General features: G+C 45.3%; 1 protein-coding gene across 14 annotated transcripts in view; it reads left to right on the forward strand.

Annotated features, from left to right (window-relative positions):
* NRXN2 (neurexin 2) overlaps window positions 1-21458 on the forward strand; it is a 609925-nt gene that overhangs the window by 320858 nt on the left and 267609 nt on the right. For all 14 annotated transcript variants that reach the window (XM_069965315.1, XM_069965314.1, XM_069965322.1 and 11 more), the window contains 3 exons: window positions 1496-1615; window positions 9641-10028; window positions 21103-21293. In XM_069965315.1, the coding sequence (XP_069821416.1) occupies window positions 1496-1615; window positions 9641-10028; window positions 21103-21293 (699 nt within the window). The remainder of the gene's footprint in view (window positions 1-1495; window positions 1616-9640; window positions 10029-21102; window positions 21294-21458) is intronic.

A 21458-nucleotide genomic window follows, 5' to 3' on the forward strand; every position in this document is an offset into this window, starting at 1 on the left:
TCCATGGAAAATGAAATCTGATGAAATCTGGTTGCTAGGGGCAACTGAGCCAGTTCTACATTACACCAGTTTGATAAATCTCCCCCTATACATTTATTTTAATAGAGGTATATTACAAAGTAAAAGCAAATAGTAGTAAACATCCCCCCTTCAGAATTCCTTCCCATTTAATGTCACCTGAACCTACCACTGTCCATTTAATGTATGAGGTGGCCATCCGACTGTCCCTTGATGGGCTGAGACTGTATGGCGATCGGAAGAGAAAACTGTTGGTCAAATAAACATTTATCCAACAGTGAATGGAAATGTATAGCTAGCTTGAGATAACATTACAGACTAGGCCGGTGAGGAAGAGAAGAATAAAGGGGTTGCCTTAAGGTAGCCATACTCCTTCAATAACTGTTGGCTAAATGATTGCTCTGCATACAGAGTACTCCTGTGTTCTCTATGGAGAGGGGAGAGGTAAGCTGTAACCAAACAGTTCAGCTTATCTCTCTGAGAACAAAAAGGCCAAGAAGTGCATTTCTGAGGTTAGTGGCAAAACACACTTAAAACGCACTAGGTGGCGCAATATGCTTCATAGCTGCAGGCCACACATGGTGGTACAATACCCTTGTTGGTTCCATTACATATTAAACATGAACAGTTTCTGAATGTTACTGAGAGTCTCTATGAGGCAGGCTTACATCACTGGGGTTGCACCAATCATTTCATCTGGATCTGAAATATAGTCCCAGATCACAGATTGTTGAACACAGTTTTAGGGTGCGTTCACACCTACAGGATCCGCAGCAGATCTGCATGCTGTGTTCAGTTATTTAAATGAAATCTGCCGCGGATCTGCAGCGGATCTGCTGCGGATCCGCAGCAGAAAATCAGCTGCGGCTCCGGTAAGTGTGAACGTACCCTAAGGGTAGCTTTACACACCGTACTGCAGTGAATTTTCTGCTGCGGATATGCAGCAGATACACAGCAGATTTGATGTAAATAACTGAACACAGCATCAAATCTGCACCATCAAATCTGCTGCTGATCTGCTGCGCATCGGTCGTGTTTGTTAGCACCCTTAGCCGCAGTCGATTACATAAAGGTATATCTAAAGGAGACTGCTCGTGCTAACTTGCATCAGGAGCATCACAACAGCCTCACTAAGTACTATGCAGCACATATATAAGAGGGATCATGGGCTAGACTATAATGTAGAATCCTGATCTAGCAGAATTCAGAACACCATGAAAAAAAAAAAGAAAATTTTTAATTTTTTTATTGGTCGAAATCCTCTATAGTCTATGAAAAGATACATGTTTGGAGGGTAAGATCAAAAACTTTCAATACAAATTTAAATGATTTATAACCTATATCACCAGGCTTTATCTTGGAATACCACACTAGACTATACACATCTATGTGTGCTAGCTTCCATCTCTTCTAGATATAGGTATATGTTTCTGATGACGGTCCTACCTAGCCTTACACTGCCCCCTGCTCCTTACAGGTAAGGGCCCGGAAACTCTGTTTGCCGGCCAAAAGCTTAATGACAACGAATGGCACACGGTGCGAGTACTCCGACGAGGGAAGTACCTCCAGCTCAGCGTGGACAATGTCACTGTGGAAGGTAGGGCTTGTTTTTTTTGTGTGCTGTATATTAATTTTTAAGTTATCAAAATCCAATTTTTGATCTAGTCTTTATAAGTTTAAAGTGTCACTGTGTTTTTTTTTTTTTTTCTGCAGAAATCAATAGTACAGGCGATTTTCAGAAACTTTGTAATTGGGTTTATTAGGCAAATATGCCAATATCTGCATTCAAAAAGACTTTACCCAGGTGTCCCCCCCCCCTCCTCTCTCTCATTCACTGCTCATTATCAGGAAATCGCATCTTGTTTAAATCAGATTACACAGTGGGACCAGTGGGAAAGCCGGTATTTAGAGGTCAGAGAAGTCAGTGCTGACTTCAGAGGAGATAGCCCGTAGCTGTAAATTAACTCTTTGTTGTCCTGTTATGGTGCTTCATCTTCCTCTACCCCTTCCCCCTCTTTATAAGAGAACCATGAAGACAGGGGGAGAACTTCAAACTGCTTTTTCATGATAAAAATACATTTTTCAGCTAATAAACCCAATTACAAAGTTTCTTAAAATCGCCTGTACTATTGATTTCTGCAAAAAAAAGAATCGATGCATGGATGTTTGTATGTTACAGCTAAATTCACTATGCTAAAAAAGTATACTGTAAACCAAAGTACAGTATATAATATACAATAATATAATATTATACTATACCTTCCACAACCTACTGTAAGTATATACTAAACACTATACAACCTAACTATACACTATACAACTTAAATACATACTGTACAGCAATGGAGTTAGGTTGAAGATCCCTGCACAGGTATGACAGGAGCGCTGCTAGAACAGAAGAAAGCTGCAGGGATCTTGACTCTTCTTCTGATGATTAAGGGTCCCAGATGTAGGATCCTACCCCATTATAATGCTATGGCAGGGATGGGAAAACTCTATTTAATAAGCTTTATGATTAGCTATGAATATATGTAGTTATAATACATCTCATGTACATAAAAAGTCTTATAATAACATTAAAAAGAATGGCAATTTGATAATATGATTTATTAAACACACAACTATGAAAATATAGAATCATTGGAGATAGATGATAGATAGATAGATAGATAGATAGATAGATAGTAGAGATGAGCGAACCTGGAGCATGCTCGATTTCATCCGAAGCCGATCGTTGGGCATTTGATTAGCGGTGGCTGCTGAAGTTGGATAAAGCCCTAAGGCAGGGGCGTAGCTAATGTCTCCTGGGCCCTGGTGCGAGAGGCCAACTTGGGCCCCCCCCCCCTCCTTTCACGACCAAATGATGCTATTGTTGTGTGTGTGTGTGTATATATATATATATATATATATATATATATATATATATATACACAGTGGTGCCTTGGATTATGAGCATAATTCGTTCCAGGACCGTGCTTGTAATCCAAATCCACTCTTAAACCAAAGCAAATATATTTATTATTCTGTACTGTACAGTAATGGAGAGGATGGGAAACACAAGGGCTGACAGAGACTGCAGGGAGCAGGAAGGAATGAGCAGGGCAGATGTGGGCACATACATGCAGCACTCTCTGTCCGGGGAGAGAGGGGTTACAGCTATGGAGAGATTACCCCCCCCCCCACACAGTCCTGTCCCCTGATGTAAGCCCCAGCCTGAAGGGGATCTGCTATGATTTGGAAGGTGTTTAGAGTACAGTGCTGTAGACCCCGCTATGCAGGCCATGCCCCTTCTCCACTCGCGCTCCCACCCAATACAGGAAGTTCTTAAACCAAAGCAATGCTCTTAAACCAAGTCACAATTTTGAAAAACTGTGAGCTCTTAAACCAAAACGCTCTTAAACGAAGTTACTCTTAAACCAAGGTACCACTGTATGTATATATATATATATATATATATACACACACACACACACACACACACACACACACACACACACACCAAGACAGATATTACCTATTACCGCCATACTGTTACCGACCAAATCCTGTATACTGAGACCAATATTACCAGTAATACCAGTATATAGGGAGGAAACATTACCGCCACACCACAACCACTACCATCACCACCATATTGTTACTGACCAAATCCAGTATACTAAATCACCTCATCCAGTCATATAGAGGTGGCCCCAGCTCTACACAGGCTCTATACACCATATACATTACTGTGCAGTTATATCAGGTGACTCACAGGAGACGTCTTTTCTGATCGGAGTTCTTTCCTTTTCATCTTCTTCTCCATCCGTCCTAGGCCGTTATGAGAACTTCTCCGAGCCACGAATCCACAGAATCTGCCAGACAGACATATTAGGCTCCACACTCTGACACCATCTCCATCTCTCTACACACTGCACATCTGTACTGTCCCCTTTACACCCTCATTTAGTGGGTAGCCCTGACTCTATGTGACCTCCTAATAATATATGCCCCCCTCTGTGTATTCCCTCTCCCCCTATGTTGCCCCCCCCCCAAATAGATGGCCCCCTCTACCCCCTCCCTTATAGATGGCCCCCTCTACCCCCTCCCTTATAGATGGACCCCTCTACCCCCTCCCTTATAGATGGCCCCCTCTCTCCTCACCCTCCCTTATGGATGGTCCCCTCTCCCCCCACCCCCCCCCTTATAGATGGCCCCCTCTCCCCCCACCCTCCCTTATAGATGGTCCCCTTCCCCCCCCTCCCTTATAGATGGTCCCCTTCCCCCCCCCTCCCTTATAGATGGTCCCCTTCCCCCCCTCCCTTATAGATGGTCCCCTTTCCCCCCCTCCCTTATAGATGGTCCCCTTTCCCCCCTCCCTAATAGATGGTCCCCTTTCCCCCCCTCCCTTATAGATGGTCCCCTTTCCCCCCCTCCCTTATAGATGGTCCCCTTTCCCCCCTCCCTTATAGATGGTCCCCTTTCCCCCCCTCCCTTATAGATGGTCCCCTTTCCCCCCCCCTTATAGATGGTCCCCTTCCTCCCTCCCTTATAGATGGTCCCCTTTCCCCCCCCCCACCCTCATAGATGGCCCCTCTTTCCCCCCACCCTCATAGATGGCCCCTCTTTCCCCCCTCCCTTATAGATGGTCCCCTTCCCCCCCCCCTCCCTTATAGATGGTCCCCTCCCCCCCCCTCCCTTATAGATGGTCCCCTTCCCCCCCCCTCCCTTATAGATGGTCCCCTTCCCCCCCCTCCCTTATAGATGTCCCCTTTCCCCCCCTCCCTTATAGATGGCCCCCTTTCCCCCCTCCCTAATAGATGGTCCCCTTTCCCCCCCTCCCTTATAGATGGTCCCCTTTCCCCCCTCCCTTATAGATGGTCCCCTTTCCCCCCTCCCTTATAGATGGTCCCCTTTCCCCCCCTCCCTTATAGATGGTCCCCTTTCCCCCCCCTTTATAGATGGTCCCCTTCCTCCCTCCCTTATAGATGGTCCCCTTTCCCCCCCCACCCTCATAGATGGCCCCTCTTTCCCCCCACCCTCATAGATGGCCCCTCTTTCCCCCCACCCTCATAGATGGCTCCTCTTTCCCCCCACCCTCATAGATGGCCCCCTCCTTCCTCCCACCCTCATAGATGGCCCCCCTCTTTCCCCCCACCCTCATAAATGCCCCCCTCTTCCCCCCCACCCTCATAGATGCCCCCCTCCTTCCCCCCCACCCTCATAGATGCCCCCCCTCCTCCCCCCCACCCTCATAGATGCCCCCCTCCTTCCCCCCCACCCTCATAGATGCCCCCCTCCCTCATAGATTGCCCCCCTCCTTTCCCCCCACCCTCATAGATGCCCCCCTCCTTTCCCCCCACCCTCATAGATGCCCCCCTCCTTTCCCCCCACCCGTAAAGGCTGATAAAAAAACAAAACTTAACTCACCTGACATCGCGCTCCCACGTTGATCCTCACTCCTTCGATCTGTCCCTGGCTGCTGCGCGGCTGCCGGGGGTGTCGCGTCTTATCCCCGTCAGCGCGCGCATCCCAGAGCTCCCTGCGCGCCGGAAACCGGAAGTCAGGGCCCAAGGCGCGCAGGGAGTTCTGGGATGCGCGCGCTGCCGGGGGTAAGACGCGACACCCCCGGCAGCCGCGCAGCAGCCGTGGGAAAGACGGAGCCAGACTCTTGTGACCGCAAGCAAAACAATGCTTGCGGTCACAAGAGTGATTGATCGGGGGGCCCCGTGGGCCCCCCTTGTGGTGGGCCCGGTCGCGGCGGCGACCCCCGCGACCACGGTGGCTACGCCACTGCCCTAAGGCTATGTGAAAAACATGGATATAGTCATTGGCCCCCTCCCTTATAGATGGCCCCCTTTACCCCCTCCCTTATAGATGGCCCCCTCTCTCCTCACCCTCCCTTATGGATTGTCCCCTCTCCCCCCACCCCCCCTTATAGATGGCCCCCTCTCCCCCCACCCTCCCTTATAGATGGTCCCCTTCCCCCCCCCTCCCTTATAGATGGTCCCCTTCCCCCCCCTCCCTTATAGATGGTCCCCTTCCCCCCTCCCTTATAGATGGTCCCCTTCCCCCCCCCCTCCCTTATAGATGGTCCCCTTCCCCCCCTCCCTTATAGATGGTCCCCTTCCCCCCCTCCTTTATAGATGGTCCCCTTTCCCCCCCTCCCTTATAGATGGTCCCCTTTCCCCCCTCCCTAATAGATGGTCCCCTTTCCCCCCCTCCCTTATAGATGGTCCCCTTTCCCCCCCTCCCTTATAGATGGTCCCCTTTCCCCCCCTCCCTTATAGGTGGTCCCCTTTCCCCCCTCCCTTATAGATGGTCCCCTTTCCCCCCCTCCCTTTTAGATGGTCCCCTTCCCCCCCCCCCCTTTATAGATGGTCCCCTTCCTCCCTCCCTTATAGATGGTCCCCTTTCCCCCCTCCCTAATAGATGGTCCCCTTTCCCCCCCCCCTCCCTTATAGATGGTCCCCTTTCCCCCCCTCCCTTATAGATGGTCCCCTTTCCCCCCCTCCCTTATAGATGGTCCCCTTTCCCCCCTCCCTTATAGATGGTCCCCTTTCCCCCCCTCCCTTATAGATGGTCCCCTTTCCCCCCCCTTTATAGATGGTCCCCTTCCTCCTTCCCTTATAGATGGTCCCCTTTCCCCCCCCCCACCCTCATAGATGGCCCCTCTTTCCCCCCACCCTCATAGATGGCCCCTCTTTCCCCCCACCCTCATAGATGGCTCCTCTTCCCCCCCACCCTCATAGATGGCCCCCTCCTTCCCCCACCCTCATAGATGGCCCCCCTCTTTCCCCCCACCCTCATAAATGCCCCCCTCTTCCCCCCCACCCTCATAGATGCCCCCCTCCTTCCCCCCCACCCTCATAGATGCCCCCCCTCCTTCCCCCCCACCCTCATAGATGCCCCCCTCCTTCCCCCCCCCTCATAGATGCCCCCCTCCTTCCCCCCCACCCTCATAGATGCCCCCCTCCTTTCCCCCCACCCTCATAGATGGCCCCCTCTTTCCCCCCACCCTCATAGATGCTCCCCTCCTTTCCCCCCACCCTCATAGATGCCCCCCTCCTTTCCTCCCACCCTCATAGATGCCCCCCTCCTTTCCCCCCACCCGTACAGGCTGATAAAAAAACAAAACTTAACTCACCTGACATCGCGCTCCCACGTTGATCCTCACTCCTTCGATCTGTCCCCGGCTGCTGCGCGGCTGCCGGGGGTGTCGCGTCTTATCCCCGGCAGCGCGCGCATCCCAGAGCTCCCTGCGCGCCGGAAACCGGAAGTCAGGGCCCAAGGCGCGCAGGGAGTTCTGGGATGCGCGCGCTGCCGGGGGTAAGACGCGACACCCCCGGCAGCCGCGCAGCAGCCGTGGGAAAGACGGAGCCAGACTCTTGTGACCGCAAGCAAAACAATGCTTGCGGTCACAAGAGTGATTGATCGGGGGGCCCCGCGGGCCCCCCTTGTGGCGGGCCCGGTCGCGGCGGCGACCCCCGCGACGACGGTGGCTACGCCACTGCCCTAAGGCTATGTGAAAAACATGGATATAGTCATTGGCTGTATCCATGTTTTCCACATAGCCTTAGAGCTTTATCCAACTTCAGCAGCCACCGCTAATCAAATACCGAACGATTGGGTTCGGGTGAACTCGAGCATGCTCGAAGTTCGCTCATCTCTAATAGATAGATAGATAGATATGCAGAAACATTAATCCTAGTTAGCAAATACACTCGCAACCTATGTAATGCACTTTGCACTTTCACCTGCACTAGTCATACAATAGGCATGACTCTTGTGTAGAGATGAGCGAACCTGGAGCATGCTCGAGTCGATCCGAACCCGAACTTTCGGCATTTGATTAGCGGTGGCTGCTGAACTTCGATAAAGCCCTAAGGCTATGTGGAAAACATGGATATAGTCATTGGCTGTACCCATGTTTTCCAGACAACCTTAGAGCTTTATCCAACTTCAGCAGCCCCAGCTAATCAAATACCGAACGTTTGGGTTTGGATCGACTCGAACCCGAACCCGGCTCGCTCATCTCTACTCTAGTGCATGAATGTCACTGGAATTGCAACCTTCTACCTCCCAATCTCTCACATAGGAGCTTGTTATGAATAAAGCAATCAGCAGTGGTAAAGAATAGTGAATCTCAGCATTGTGAATCCTTTCAGACCAAACCTCAGGCTTCTAGAAAGGAAAACATCGGGCACAGATACCGATAAATGAAAATGAGCTATTTTTTGATGCAACACATTTTGAAGGCACACTACCTTTTTCATAGGGCACCTACCTGATAAAGAAGGCAGCGTGCGTTAATAAAGAATGCCTCATTTTCATCTATCTGTATTTGTGCCCAACATAGAATATTAGTTAGAGAGATAGATAAATAATAAATGGATAGATAGATAGATAGATAGATAGATAGATAGATAGATAGATAGAAAGAAAGATAGATAGATAGGTAGGTAGACAGGAAAATAATAGATAGATAGATAGATAGATAGATAGATAGATAGATAGATAGATAGATATACAATGTGAATGTCAGCAGCACTGCTTGAGCTTGGTTTGGTGGGTGCCAGCTGGAGAATCCAGACCACGGGTTAAGGAAATAGTAAAAGTATTCCAACAGCACTCCGAAGTAGTGAAAAAAACGTGTGATTTATTCCATCTTCAAAAAATGCAGCACAGCAAACAATAGCAAACTCTGTTTCTGCCGTCTCACACGGCCATTTTCGAGCTTGAAAATGGCCGTGTGAGACGGCAGAAACGTTGTTTGCTATTGTTTGCTGTGCTGCATTTTTTGAAGATGGAATAAATCACATGTTTTTTTCACTACTTTGGAGTGCTGTTGGAATACTTTTACTAGATAGATAGATAGATAGATAGATAGATAGATAGATAGATAGATAGGGGATAGATAGATAGATAGATAGATAGAGATAGATATGCAAAAATTGGGTCCGTGGAGTCTCAGTTGCAAGTCTCAAACCACAGGAATAGCCAGATATCCCTCCAGGGAAGGAAAGCCTAGTCTACTTTTTATTGTCCCCGTTAGCCAGAATCCTGCTCCACAGTGACGAGGGGCAAATACTCTGAAACAGCTGTCTGGGGATGGATGCCTGGCTTTGGTAAACCCTTGTCATGTCGCAATACTTGCAACAGAGATAGATAGATAGATAGATAGATAGATAATAGATAGATGATAGATAGATAGATAGATAGATAGATAGATAGGAGATTCACGTTTATACCAATATAACCAAGTAAGATTACTTTAGGTCACCTTCTTTATATTCCCTTAACCTTGAGTATTATAATAATTCCTCCATAATACAAGGAAATTAGGAAATCATAGTGTAAGTCCCATCTGCATTGTACAGACTTATCCTAATCACTACCCTGCCCTACACTACTATAAGCGTATAATCATTGTACGTTCTCAAGGACATTACGCTCCATTCACTCAATCACTCAAACCCTCTAATGTATCCTATACCGCATATTTGTAAGAATACTAGAGAGCCTGTATTTCTTATAAAGGACACATGTAATTGCAGTCCTTCTAGAACATGTGTTTAGATTCTAGCTGTGCATTTTTTTCCCCACATTAAACTATTTTCTCTTCTATTTCTTGCTATCGCAGGACATATGGCTGGTGACCATACTCGACTAGAGCTTCACCACCTGGAAACAGGCATAATGACCGAACGCCGTTTCCTTTCAGCCCCGCCTTCTAATTTCTTGGGTCACTTGACAGCCCTCCGTTACAATGGTGCCCCATATCTTGATTTATGCCAGGATGGTGAATTGGGCAGACGTTGTGAACTTAATGCTCGTGCTGGTGGTCTTCGCCCACTGCTCGCTGACCCTGTAGTTTTTCGGTCGGGTCCGGCTTACCTTGCCCTTCCGCGGCTTCAAGCTTATGCTTCCATGCATCTTCTCTTCATGTTTCGAGGGCGACACCCAGACGGACTCTTACTTTATAATGGAGGTCAAGGGCCTGACTTTATAGCTGTGGAGCTGGTGAAGGGGTGAGTAGCATTATAGACTAAATACTGTTAGAGATCAACGCAACTCAACCACGCTAAGGTCCATCTGAACCCGAGCGTGCAGCATTTGATTAGTAATGGCTTCAGAAGTTGGCTGCCTGGAAAACATGGATATGGCCATAGACTATATCCATGTTTTCCAGGACTCCCTAGGGTCCCAACTACTTTAACCACCGCTAATCAAATTCTGCATGCTCGGGTTGAGATGGACCCTAGCATGTTCAAGTTGTACTCATCTACCTACTGTATGTTAAACTGAGTTATGTCGAGTAACTAAGCTACAATAACCTATATGGGTTCTCAGGTCATAGATTCTTCAGTATGAGGGTAAGGCCCTTGGTTTGTAGTCTTGCAACACTAGGACCTTGCTGTTTGCATTCAGCTAAGCACTACACATGCATATACCCTCCACAAACATACTGATAATGCGATACCATCAGGTGGTCACGAGCGGCTCTCATGTGTAGACTTCTCTTTTGCTAGTCATGAGTAAACTTGAGGACTTCACTGTCATTTACTCAGTGTGAACATACCCTTATAGTCGATAGTTACGACTATTTTCAATTGCAATTGTAAATACGATTATTTGTATACTCTAGTTTGGCCGTCAAACTTTCTTGCCTGTAACCCCATAGAACGTGTTTGGGATATGCTGGAATGGGACATGGAACATCCCTTTAATAGTTTGGTGTTCGTAATGCAGTAATCATGTAGTATAGTTAGAAATACCCATGTAAATACACTCTCCTACAGCTAATGTATGTATGACTAATGTAACCAAAGAATTTATATTGATGCCAACATTCTAATGAAAGAATAGTAGCATATCGGAATGAGACGAGGAATCATAAGTGGCAAGAGTAAGAACACTTAAAAAGCAAGGAATGGGCCTTGTAAATACAGATTTGTATGCTGTCACAGTGTTCCAGCTGTTCTCAGATATCAGGAATGTTTTAAAGTCTGAAAGTGTACAAGTCAAGGTAAAAACACAGGAGGAAATTTATCGGTAGAGATGAAAGATCTGAGTTGGCAAATGTATCAAAATGTATTAAACAGCTCCGTATGGTAGGCTAAGGCTATGTTCACACACTGTCATTTTGTGGCCGTCTTTTTAATAATTACAGCCACAAATAATGATCATGATCATTAATTGCAGCTGTAATTATCAAATTAACGCCATCCAAAAGGACGAACGCAAAACGAAAGTGTGTGGACATAGTATTTCATGCACTTTGCATGGAAAACAACCTTTTTCTCTTGACGGCTGAGCTTTATATCAGTATTCTTAGTCCTAACCATTATTCAGAATTGTTAGTCCTAACCCTTTTCAACTTTTCAGCAAAATGTACCAAATTTGGTGCATGATACAGTCCACTTTGTTATAGAATCTCACTTATTAAATCTACACTAGAAAAATTGACACACAGTAACCAGCTTAAGAACTCCATAGCTATTAATAAAAAGGCGTCCAAACCTACAACAGGAGGAACACTGATATTTACACAAGGGACAGCTGCCCTGGGCTTTATGGATGGTGAGAGTAAAAAGAGAAGCCTTGACTTACCTTTCAGGGACAATGCAAATCATCTTCCGCAGACAGACTGGCCCAACTTGTAAGTGCATAGCCCACGCTTTTTCTTTCCTTTGCAGAGCAACACCTAAGCGCCAGTCTCTACTTTCTGTGTTCTGTCCTGATTTAGCTGTTACTAAAGACAGATTTTCCTTTACAACAGACACTGGAAAGTAGATTGCAGAGAAGCTAGGCACCTAGTGGCCAAGACTTTAGAGATATTTTGCTGTGGTAAGAAGTTGTTTGTGGTAAATGAAATGATTTACAAATATGTTAGGAATCAAATAGGTTGATAAATAGAACAGTGACCGTTTAAGTCCTGTTGTAAATTCAGTGATCCAATGATTGTACATTTACAGTTTTTTCTAATGCATGGACATTTTATTTTAAAGTGTCACTGTTGTTTAAATATTTTTTGCAGAAATCAATACTACAGGCAATTTTAAGAAACTTTTTAATTGGGTTTATTAGCCCAAAAATGCATTTTTATCATGAAAAAGCAGTTTGAAGCTCTCCCCACAGTCTTTATGGATCTCTTATGGAGAGGGGAGGGATTGAGGGAGATGAGGCACCAAAACAGGACAACAAATAGTTAATTTACAGCTACATCATCGAGCTATCTTCTCTGAAGTCCTCTCTGACCTCTAAATACCAGCTTTCACACAGGTCCCGCTGTGTAATCCTTTGTTCTCTGCTCTCTGCTGGCGACTAAACTCCCTCCTCCCCCCTCCCCTCTCCATAGGTTACACAGGGCTCGACTGATGTAAAAGAGTCGAGATTTCCTGATAATGGGCAGTGAATGAGAGAGGGGGGGCCTGGGGAAAGTCTTTTTGAATGCAGATAATGGCATATTTTCCTAATAACCCAAATTACAAAGTTTCTTAAAATCGCCTGGACTATTGATTTCTGAAAAAAAAAAAAAAAAAAAAAAAAAAACACATTCACAAAAAAAAAAAAACATTTAACAATAAATCATTTAACTTGACATTTTAAATGATGTCAAGTTAACCCAATCATCACGAGACCCATTAGTAGAGATTCCCAAGCTGACACTAACAATCTCATGATTTTAAAATGTAAGCTTTTGTAGTGAGATCACCATGGCCATTTCCTCTGGCAGAGAAGTCAATAGTGTCATCACTGCTTTGTCTTCTGATGTAGGATTTTTTTTTTCCTCTCTAGGCTTAGAGGATGTCCTCTTGGTACAGATACAATCCTGGGTACAAATAGATCATTAAGAGATCTCTGTACTGCCTCCTAATATATTTAAACAGTTATTAGGTCACCCCTCACCTGTCTTTTTTTTCTAAATTAACCTAAAGTTAGATCACTCCAACAGTGGCCATCCTGACCACCTCTCTAGAGATCGAGTGAAGCACCGATTCAGCTTTGCGCCTGATCAGAGACAGAACCGAGCAGCCATTCACTGCTGCACATAAAGCAATAATAAGGAATCTTAATAAATACATCTTTATTATGCAAATCACAAATATTAAATTACAACAAAAAAAATCCAAATATCAACATTTTCTTTAACTACTCTCCTCCATGCTCTACTGTTTCCATGCTTATTTATTATCATATGCCTTCTTCCCTTACTTACTCAGTACAGCAGTAACTGGGGCTCCCCCCATCTGGTTAGAGTCCCCCCAGATCCGCACAGTTTAAAGATCCATCTATCGTGGCCCTTTCTGCCAGATCAGCACCAAGGCCATCTCTTTTCCTCTTATTTCATTTATATGTGAGCCCTAACCCTCCTTATAATGGGCGCCTATTTGTATTACAAGTGCTGGATAGGAGAGGAAGCTGAGTGCGGTTGGCACATTGTATCCAGCTTCCTACTATGTAGACACCTTCTCCACAGAGCTTACCCTGCAAGGACAAAAAAAGGACCTTTTGGTGATGCAATGTCTTTCCTATACACACACAGAAAAGGACTACATATTACAGCTCTGTGTGTGCACTCTAGAGCTGTGTATATTTGTATGCAGCAAAGCTGTGTGTGCATTTGTGTGCTGTATGTAGTAGAGCTGTGTGTGTTTGTGTGCATGTATAATGAGCAGAGCTGTGTATGTGTTGGTATATAAAGTAAAGTTGTGCTACAATAGCCGTAGAGTGCCAGGTTGGGGAACACTGCAAAAAAAGTAATGGAAAAAATACAGTCGTCAGCATAATAAATACAATATTAAAAAATAATTAAGCATAACGCAACACTACAGATTAACGGAGAAGTCCGGCCATATGTGGGAGAGGAGGCAGCAGGGGAGAGGATAACTAACAGTACTTTACCTTACCCATGCCCATGTTGCCCTCTGGGGTCCGAAATGGCTGCCCTAGGTGATGGACTGGCCACTCGGCCAACCAGTGACTGGAGCGGCATCCTTCTTCAGTCACTGATTGGCCTAGTGGGCTGTCCATCAACCGGGTCGGGTGAATATCCCGGAGCCCGGCAGGGGGCCCGGAGCTGCAATCCATCACTGCATAGGCACGGTGAGAGGTGAGTTGGTGAGGTTTGTTATTTTCCCTACTGCCCCTGTATTTGGGAAAAAAAACATCCTGTGGCCAGACTTCTCCTTTAATATGAGGGAATCACAAAACAGAGGAAATGTTGAGGCCATAATGCGGGCACATTACTGTTAGTCAGTACATCTATACCCTCGCACACAATTCTCACACACTGCTCAGGGTGGACCCGAGGCGAATAATTACAACGTTTGGAAAACAAGAAAATTACGGCCCTTCAGGTAACCGGTGCTTTCCTTATACTTAATAGAGATTGACTTGTGGAGAAGCGAGTTCATCAATATGCTCAAGCAGGGAGATTATTCACTAATTTATAGACGTGCACGGTCGTCATGGCAACATGTATTAGGACTCGGAATTCAAATGACCACCATGACCCTAGTAGTCATAATATATGAAAATGATTGAAACAACTGTAAAACATGTTAAAAATGTAAAAATAAAACACACAGAGTAATGAATGGAAGCTGTGACTGTACTACGTCCTTGTTCATACCCACAGATGGCTAATTCGGACCGAGGAAATTAAATAATGGCTATTGTAGCCATGTTAATGTGTGTCCATGTGAGAATACATTTCCATGTACAATAGATCCCATCTCTTCATCTCATCCCTGATCACAGTGAATAGCTGTGCCAGCCCTAGCTGATACCAACAGGAACGTCAAATGGTTGATTTTTAAATAGGTTTTTATTCAGAATAATTCTGGAAGGTCCCTTCTCCGCTATCCATTATCTCTGTACGTTTGGACCTTGAGCTTAGATCTCAAGGTCTGGAGCTGGCTTATGTTTTCCGCACGTGCACAAACATACAACGCCTTGCAAAAGTATTCACCCCCCCCCCCCCCCCCTTCCTTGGTGTTTTCTTGTTTAAAATAGGAATTGATTTTATCCTTTCTGTCCACATGCATTTCAATGTCTTCATTTTTTTATTTTTATTTTTTTATTTTTCCATCATTGCTTGAAAGAATACATTTTTGGTGAAACGTATTATTGAGTCGAATAACTGCGATTTTTCTATTCGTTTTAGCCAATTGTATTTGTTAGCCAATTTTTTTTGCCAATTATACATCCTTAGGCTATGTTCACACTACGTGAACAACCGGCCGTTCCGTGACCCTGGCTGGGCCATGGAACGGCCGGTCTTAAGTACCGGCCAGGATGATCCGGGCTAAGTGCCTAAATTCTGCAGTTGTCATACCTTACTTTATAATAGATTTCTTGGTGCTTGGTTCAGTGAAAAATGCTTTTTATTATTGGTGGATTGTGCCACTTAGGCACCTCCGTGACATCATCACGGTCTAGGCCCCACCACCTCTGTGGCCATTGGAATGGGCCGGCCTAGAGGTCTAGGCCCCACCCCTCTATATTGGGCCATTTCACTGGCCGCTGAGGGGGCCATTGGAATGTACAGATCAGTTTTGGGTAATAAGAATAAATCCCAAATTTGTAACATCCCACAAATCCAGTATAATAGAAAGAATATGGCACAGTCACTAACCTGACAAGAGAAGGTGCCCACCAAAGCTTAAAGAGCTCATGAGGAGGTCTACTTTCTTGCAGAAACACTACCTTCCCTGTCCTCAGGTTGTGTGTGGTTATTAAATTCAGCTCCATTCACTTCAATGGAACTCAGCTTCAAAACTACACCCAAATTGGGGACAAGAGCGGTGTTGTCTCTGGAGGAAAGTCATCATGTTTTTCTAAGCCTGGATAAACCCTTTAACCACAGATTCAACAATAGAGAACAGCAGTAATAATACTGAAGAAGTACACTCCACATAGTGGGACTTCATGTAAAAGATACCAGAAAAGTCATTGCTTAAAGAAAAATAGAAAAAAACACACTTTGCAGTTCACCAACTCACAAGCTACAGAATCACATATGTGGAAAAAGCTTCTCTTCTCATTTAAAGTGACTCTGTACCCACAATCTGACTCCCCCCAAACCGCTTGTACCTTCAGATAGCTGCTTTTAATACAAGATCTGTCCTGGGCTCCGTTCGGCAGCTCATGCAGTTATTGTCCCAAAAAACAACTGTCCTGTGTCACACGGCCATGGCCTAGAGTGTCTGTGCATTAGGCTGGCACAACCTCTCTGTCCCTCTTCTCGCCCTCCTCATCATTAGGAATGCCCCAGGCCGATTTTCTACTATTCATCACATGTGTCAGCATGGCACATGGGCTGGATCGATAAGGCACCTGAGCAATGTTCACTGCAGACGAATAGGAAATATCCTGCCAGTGGCATTCCTAATAATGAAGAGGGTGGGGAGGAGGGACGAAGGGTTGGTGCAAGGTTAGGGCACAGATACTCTAGGCCACAGCTGTTGGGCACAACTGCATGACCTGCCAAACGGACCCCAAGACAGATCTTGGATTAAAAGCAGCTATCCGAAGGTACAAGTGGTTTTGGGGGGGGGGGGGGTACAGATTGTGGGTACAGAGTCGCTTTAAGACTTTTCAGCCATCATAGGAAATAAACCCAACAATTCCCATCACCTCAGGAGCACTATTCACACAGTGAAGCATGGTGGGGGCAGCAAAACGTCTTGGAACAATCTAGTCAAAGCCCTGACCACAGTCCAACATCTGAAGGCTGCCGTACATCAACATTAGTAGAGTTAGAGCAGTTTTGCATAGAAGAGTGCAAAATTGGAAGCCAAGTACGTACAGTAGATGTGCAAAGCTAAAGGAGACACATCCCACGGGTAGGGATGATCAACACCCCCCCCCCCCCCAAAAAAAAAATAAAAAATAAATAAAAAATAAAAAAATACAAATAAAAACTCAAAACATATTTTCGTTTCAGTTTTGCTTTTGTTTCAGTTTTGAAAATATGCTGTGTTAAGTAAATATATAGTAAAATAGCTGGCTTTAATATAAAGGGATCGTGTCTAATGCAATATAGCCCCCAGCTATTTTACTATATATTTACTTAACACAGCATATTTTTGTTCTAATTTTGCTATTTTTTGTTTACAAAATCAAAACTGAAACGAAAGCATGCTGTATTAAGTTAAAGGGGTACTCCAGCGTGGGGGCACTTTTTAGGGGGGACCGGGGAGGAGGTGGCTCAAATAAAAGACGTCCACTTACCTCCCCGGTTCCAGCGGTGGGTCCCGCATCACGGTGCTCCGGGGCCCGGTTCCCGGCCGCTTCCGGGTGTCTGACGCCGCCCGAGACGCTACGTCTCAGGGCCGCTCAGCCACTCAGTGAAGGAGGCGGGATCCGAGCGGACTTCAAACGGATCCCGCCTCCTTCACTGAGTGGCTGAGCGGCCCTGAGATGTAGCGTCTCGGGCGGCGTCAGACACCCGGAAGTGGCCGGGAACCGGGCACCGGAGCGCCGTGATGAGTGACCCGCCGCTGGAACCGGGGAGGTAAGTGGATGTCTTTTATTTGAGCCACCTCCTCCCCGGTCCCCCCAAAAAAGTGCTCCCACGCTGAAGCACCCCTTTAATATACTGTTAGGAAATTGATGGCCATAATGCAATAGATGGGAAGGGAATTGGGCCTGTTGCATTATAGCCCCCAATTTCTGTATAATGCATTATGCATTTCCACAGCCTTATGTACCTTCTGGATCAGCGAGATTCTCTGCTAATCCGGAAAGTTGGGTCTCCATGGACCCGATATCCATATAAATTGAATGGGACAAGGACCCAACCAAACCTCTGTCTCTTTGGTTTTCATATATTTAATGTCTATATTAACTCCTCTCCTGAAGTTTAGAAAGAATATAGGACAAAGTATTATGCAACAAACCTTGCTATTCAGAATGCTGAGAGTATAGCTGTAGCTCTGTTTCTGAGCATTCCCTGTCCTCATCTGTCCTGTTACCTGCAGTGTGATTGTCTAGTGAGGGAACAGTGTCAGATACAATTACAATCTAGCTAAATGCATATAGGTAAAATATATCTGATTACTGGATGGGCATAAAGGAAGGACAAAGTGTTATTCACTTCCCGTCATTTCCAATAGAGGTTCTCTAACTGGGACATTAGAACCAGGTGGCTAGTATACTATGTATAGAAGCAATAATCATACATGACAAATGGTTAAAAAATATCATAAAAATGAAGAACAGCTACATAACCGTAAATTGGACGGCTCCATTAGGACAACCCCTGCTCCTAAGTCCATATTTCTAAGAGAATCCTTAGCTGGTGCACTAAGCGATGTAAAACGCATTGTATCAATCCCCAGTAGCTTATGGGGATTGCCAATAGAATATGTGGCAGCTTTATTCTTCAATCCATGGCAAACAGCATTCATAACATGCAAAACTGTTCACCAAAGAGACCCTGCTCATCTGAGCTCCAACTACTGTATACAGATAGTTCCCCTGACTATACAGGCGGCTTATTACCTGTCACGCCAGCAGGATCCGAGTCCCATCGGTCTTAGAATGCCCCTTTACTAGAGATGAGCGAATCTCGAGCACACTCAGGTCCATCAGGACCTTAACTTGCAGCGCTTGATTACCGGTTGCTGAAGAAGTTGGAAGTAGCTCTAGAGAGTCCTGGAAACATAGATACAGCCTGTGGCCTATGACTGTATCTATGTTTTCCAGGCAACTATAGAGCTGCATCCAACTTCTTAAGCCAACGATAATCAAATGCTGCAAGTTCAGGTTCGGATGTACCCAAGTGTGCTCGAGATTCGGTTAGCTCTACTTTTCACTTGTTTTAGAATAGGAACCCTAACCTCAGTTAAATACAACCCGTTAAATCCTTATTTCCCCAGCAGGAGGTTGGGAGCACAGCCGGGCTGATCCGGTACACATCGCAGTGGGATCCCGATGACTATGGGCAGCATTGCAGCTGAGACTATACAGCATAGACATACAGTAAATGTGACCTCTCCAAATATATAGTTATAAATGGTTGCAGCAAACGCTGCATGTATAGAGACGGGATCAGGACTCCTCTACAGATAACCCTAATTGCTATTTCAATGCCTTATATGAAACACAATATAATGATACAGAACAAATCCCACTCCGCCATAGATTGCAATTGATGATTTACGCAGCGGTGACTCAGGCAGTTTCCTTTGGTGCAACAGAGGTAAGCTTGGGAAGCCTGAAATCCATGAATAAAACAGCGGTTCCAGCTCTGATAGATGCCAAGATTATGACATAACTTTTATTGCAGATCCAAAGAGCCGAGCTTATGTATTTCATATCGCATCTCGTTCCTGGGATGAAAAAGAATCAGATAGAGCTGTAAACACACAAGCTCGGCTGCCGATGCTATAATAGATCTGCAATGATAATAATTATTTGTTATCCTCGCAGTCATGAATGCTGCTACAACTGCAAGAGGCTCAGTTTTTTTTGCCTGACTGGTATTTCTTCTTTTTAATCAAATCCATAGAAGGAAAATATGCTGACAATGCTAGAAAATGGGGATTATGTTTAACGGTGTTGTTGTCACCCATTGTGCTCAGCTGTATATGTATATCCCCAACCACCGACATGCAGCCTCTCTCCGTGCTGTGGTTCCCATTCTGGCCCATAGGGTGCATACACATGTTTTCTCGTAACCCTAAAGACGTAAGGTGACAATAAGGTGAACCTCAGAAGAATCCAAGAGAGGAGAGAGTATAGTGTAGGTCCATCCCTCTGAGGTTCACCTTAGCGTGGTGAGATGGTACACACTATTTGATCAAGTGATACGTCAAGAACCGCTTGACACGCTGTTGCACTTTTCTGTTCTCGAGCAACATTGTAGTTTTCTATAGAGATGATCGAACTGTGGGAATTTTCAGGTTCGTTCGTACTCGAACCATCGGATTTGAATGAAAAGCCAATGGTTCAACCTGAAAATTCCCGCTGTTCGATCATCTCTAGTTTTCTATAGCAAAGGTTTTTTAGAAGATTTCCTGTTTTTGACGCTCCCTGATCTGTATACTATATGTTCTTCACCCAAATTGCTGACCCTAACCCCCCACCTGCCTCAACTCTCTTGCTTGTACTGTACCAGACTATGCTACTTTGAAGACTGCCCAACACTCCCGCCTGGTCCTTGACCTACCCCGCCTAACCCTTCTCTGCCACTTATCAGTGTCTCCTTGTGCGCTGGTCCAGTCACTACCTACATGGGACCACTTTTGGGAAACAACCTAGTATTTAACCAAAAATATGCTCCAAATCAGGCTTCCACATCCTAGAAAACACTCCTGAATTTAGCCCAAAGTCAACCCTGAATTTAGCCCAAAGTCATAGCATAGATCAGACGTGTCAAACTGTGAGATTTGAATTGACACGATGGTGGCCCAGATCCCCTTAAAGAGCCCCCGGTAATTAAGCGCCCACAGAGGGTGTAGATAACATAGCACCATGCAATCCTAAAACAAAATGGTGGGTGCATTATACAGCCGGTGAATGTCTGACTCCTCCACTTAGTAATTATAACCATCTTTTTGCTGTATAATTTAAAAGCATTTTCCTGTTTGCTCCTTTCAGTAGCACTTTGAGGTCTCTGTAATTTGCAGCTTTGCATACATAAAGTAGGCCGACTCTATTATCGCAAGCTTCTGCTAGTGCCATTCGCTTACATCACGATCCTTTCCCCACTCATACATTACGGGAATGTAATAGAGTATAGAACGCTCATTCAGAGTTGCTCGCGATAACCATAGTAACTATGTGCCGTGTAAAATCTCGATTCATCTGAACGCAGTGACAATCACACATTTTATATATCTCTACATTGTAACATCGCGGATCCTATGGATTTCTGCACTGACTGCTCGAAATTCTTCTATATCTATTATATTTCTATAGATAATTAGCCAATCATCTCCATTGAGATTTCAGGGTAATGGGACCTTACATTTTGCTCTATTCTGCTGACAGTGAAATATGTTATATGGAGACAATGTTCATGTCCTTGTGTAAAACACTTACTGTTCCACTATAGATGTAACCATGTGCCTATCTACTTGATTCCTCTAGGTATATACATTATGTCTTCGACCTTGGGAATGGTCCTTCCTTGATGAAAGGCAATTCAGAGCGACCGCTGAATGATAACCAATGGCACAGTGTTGCTGTCTCGAGAGATCCAGGAAATGCGCACACTCTAAGAATTGATGGAAGAACCGTCACGCAGCACTCTACCGGGGCCAGCAATCTAGATCTAAAGGGTGAGAACATATAAGGACAAAGATGAATGTAACTCATGCAGCAAAATATCCCTCTTCTTTCCATGTATTTATACTTGTAGTACCCATTACAAAAATGGATTATTTGTCAACTTCCAGTAGCAAGGAAAATTATTGCAAACAGATGACGATTGTCACTTGTAGATC

The sequence above is a fragment of the Dendropsophus ebraccatus genome, chromosome 4 (genome assembly GCF_027789765.1).
Source record: "Dendropsophus ebraccatus isolate aDenEbr1 chromosome 4, aDenEbr1.pat, whole genome shotgun sequence".
NCBI classification, from domain to species: domain Eukaryota; kingdom Metazoa; phylum Chordata; class Amphibia; order Anura; family Hylidae; genus Dendropsophus; species Dendropsophus ebraccatus.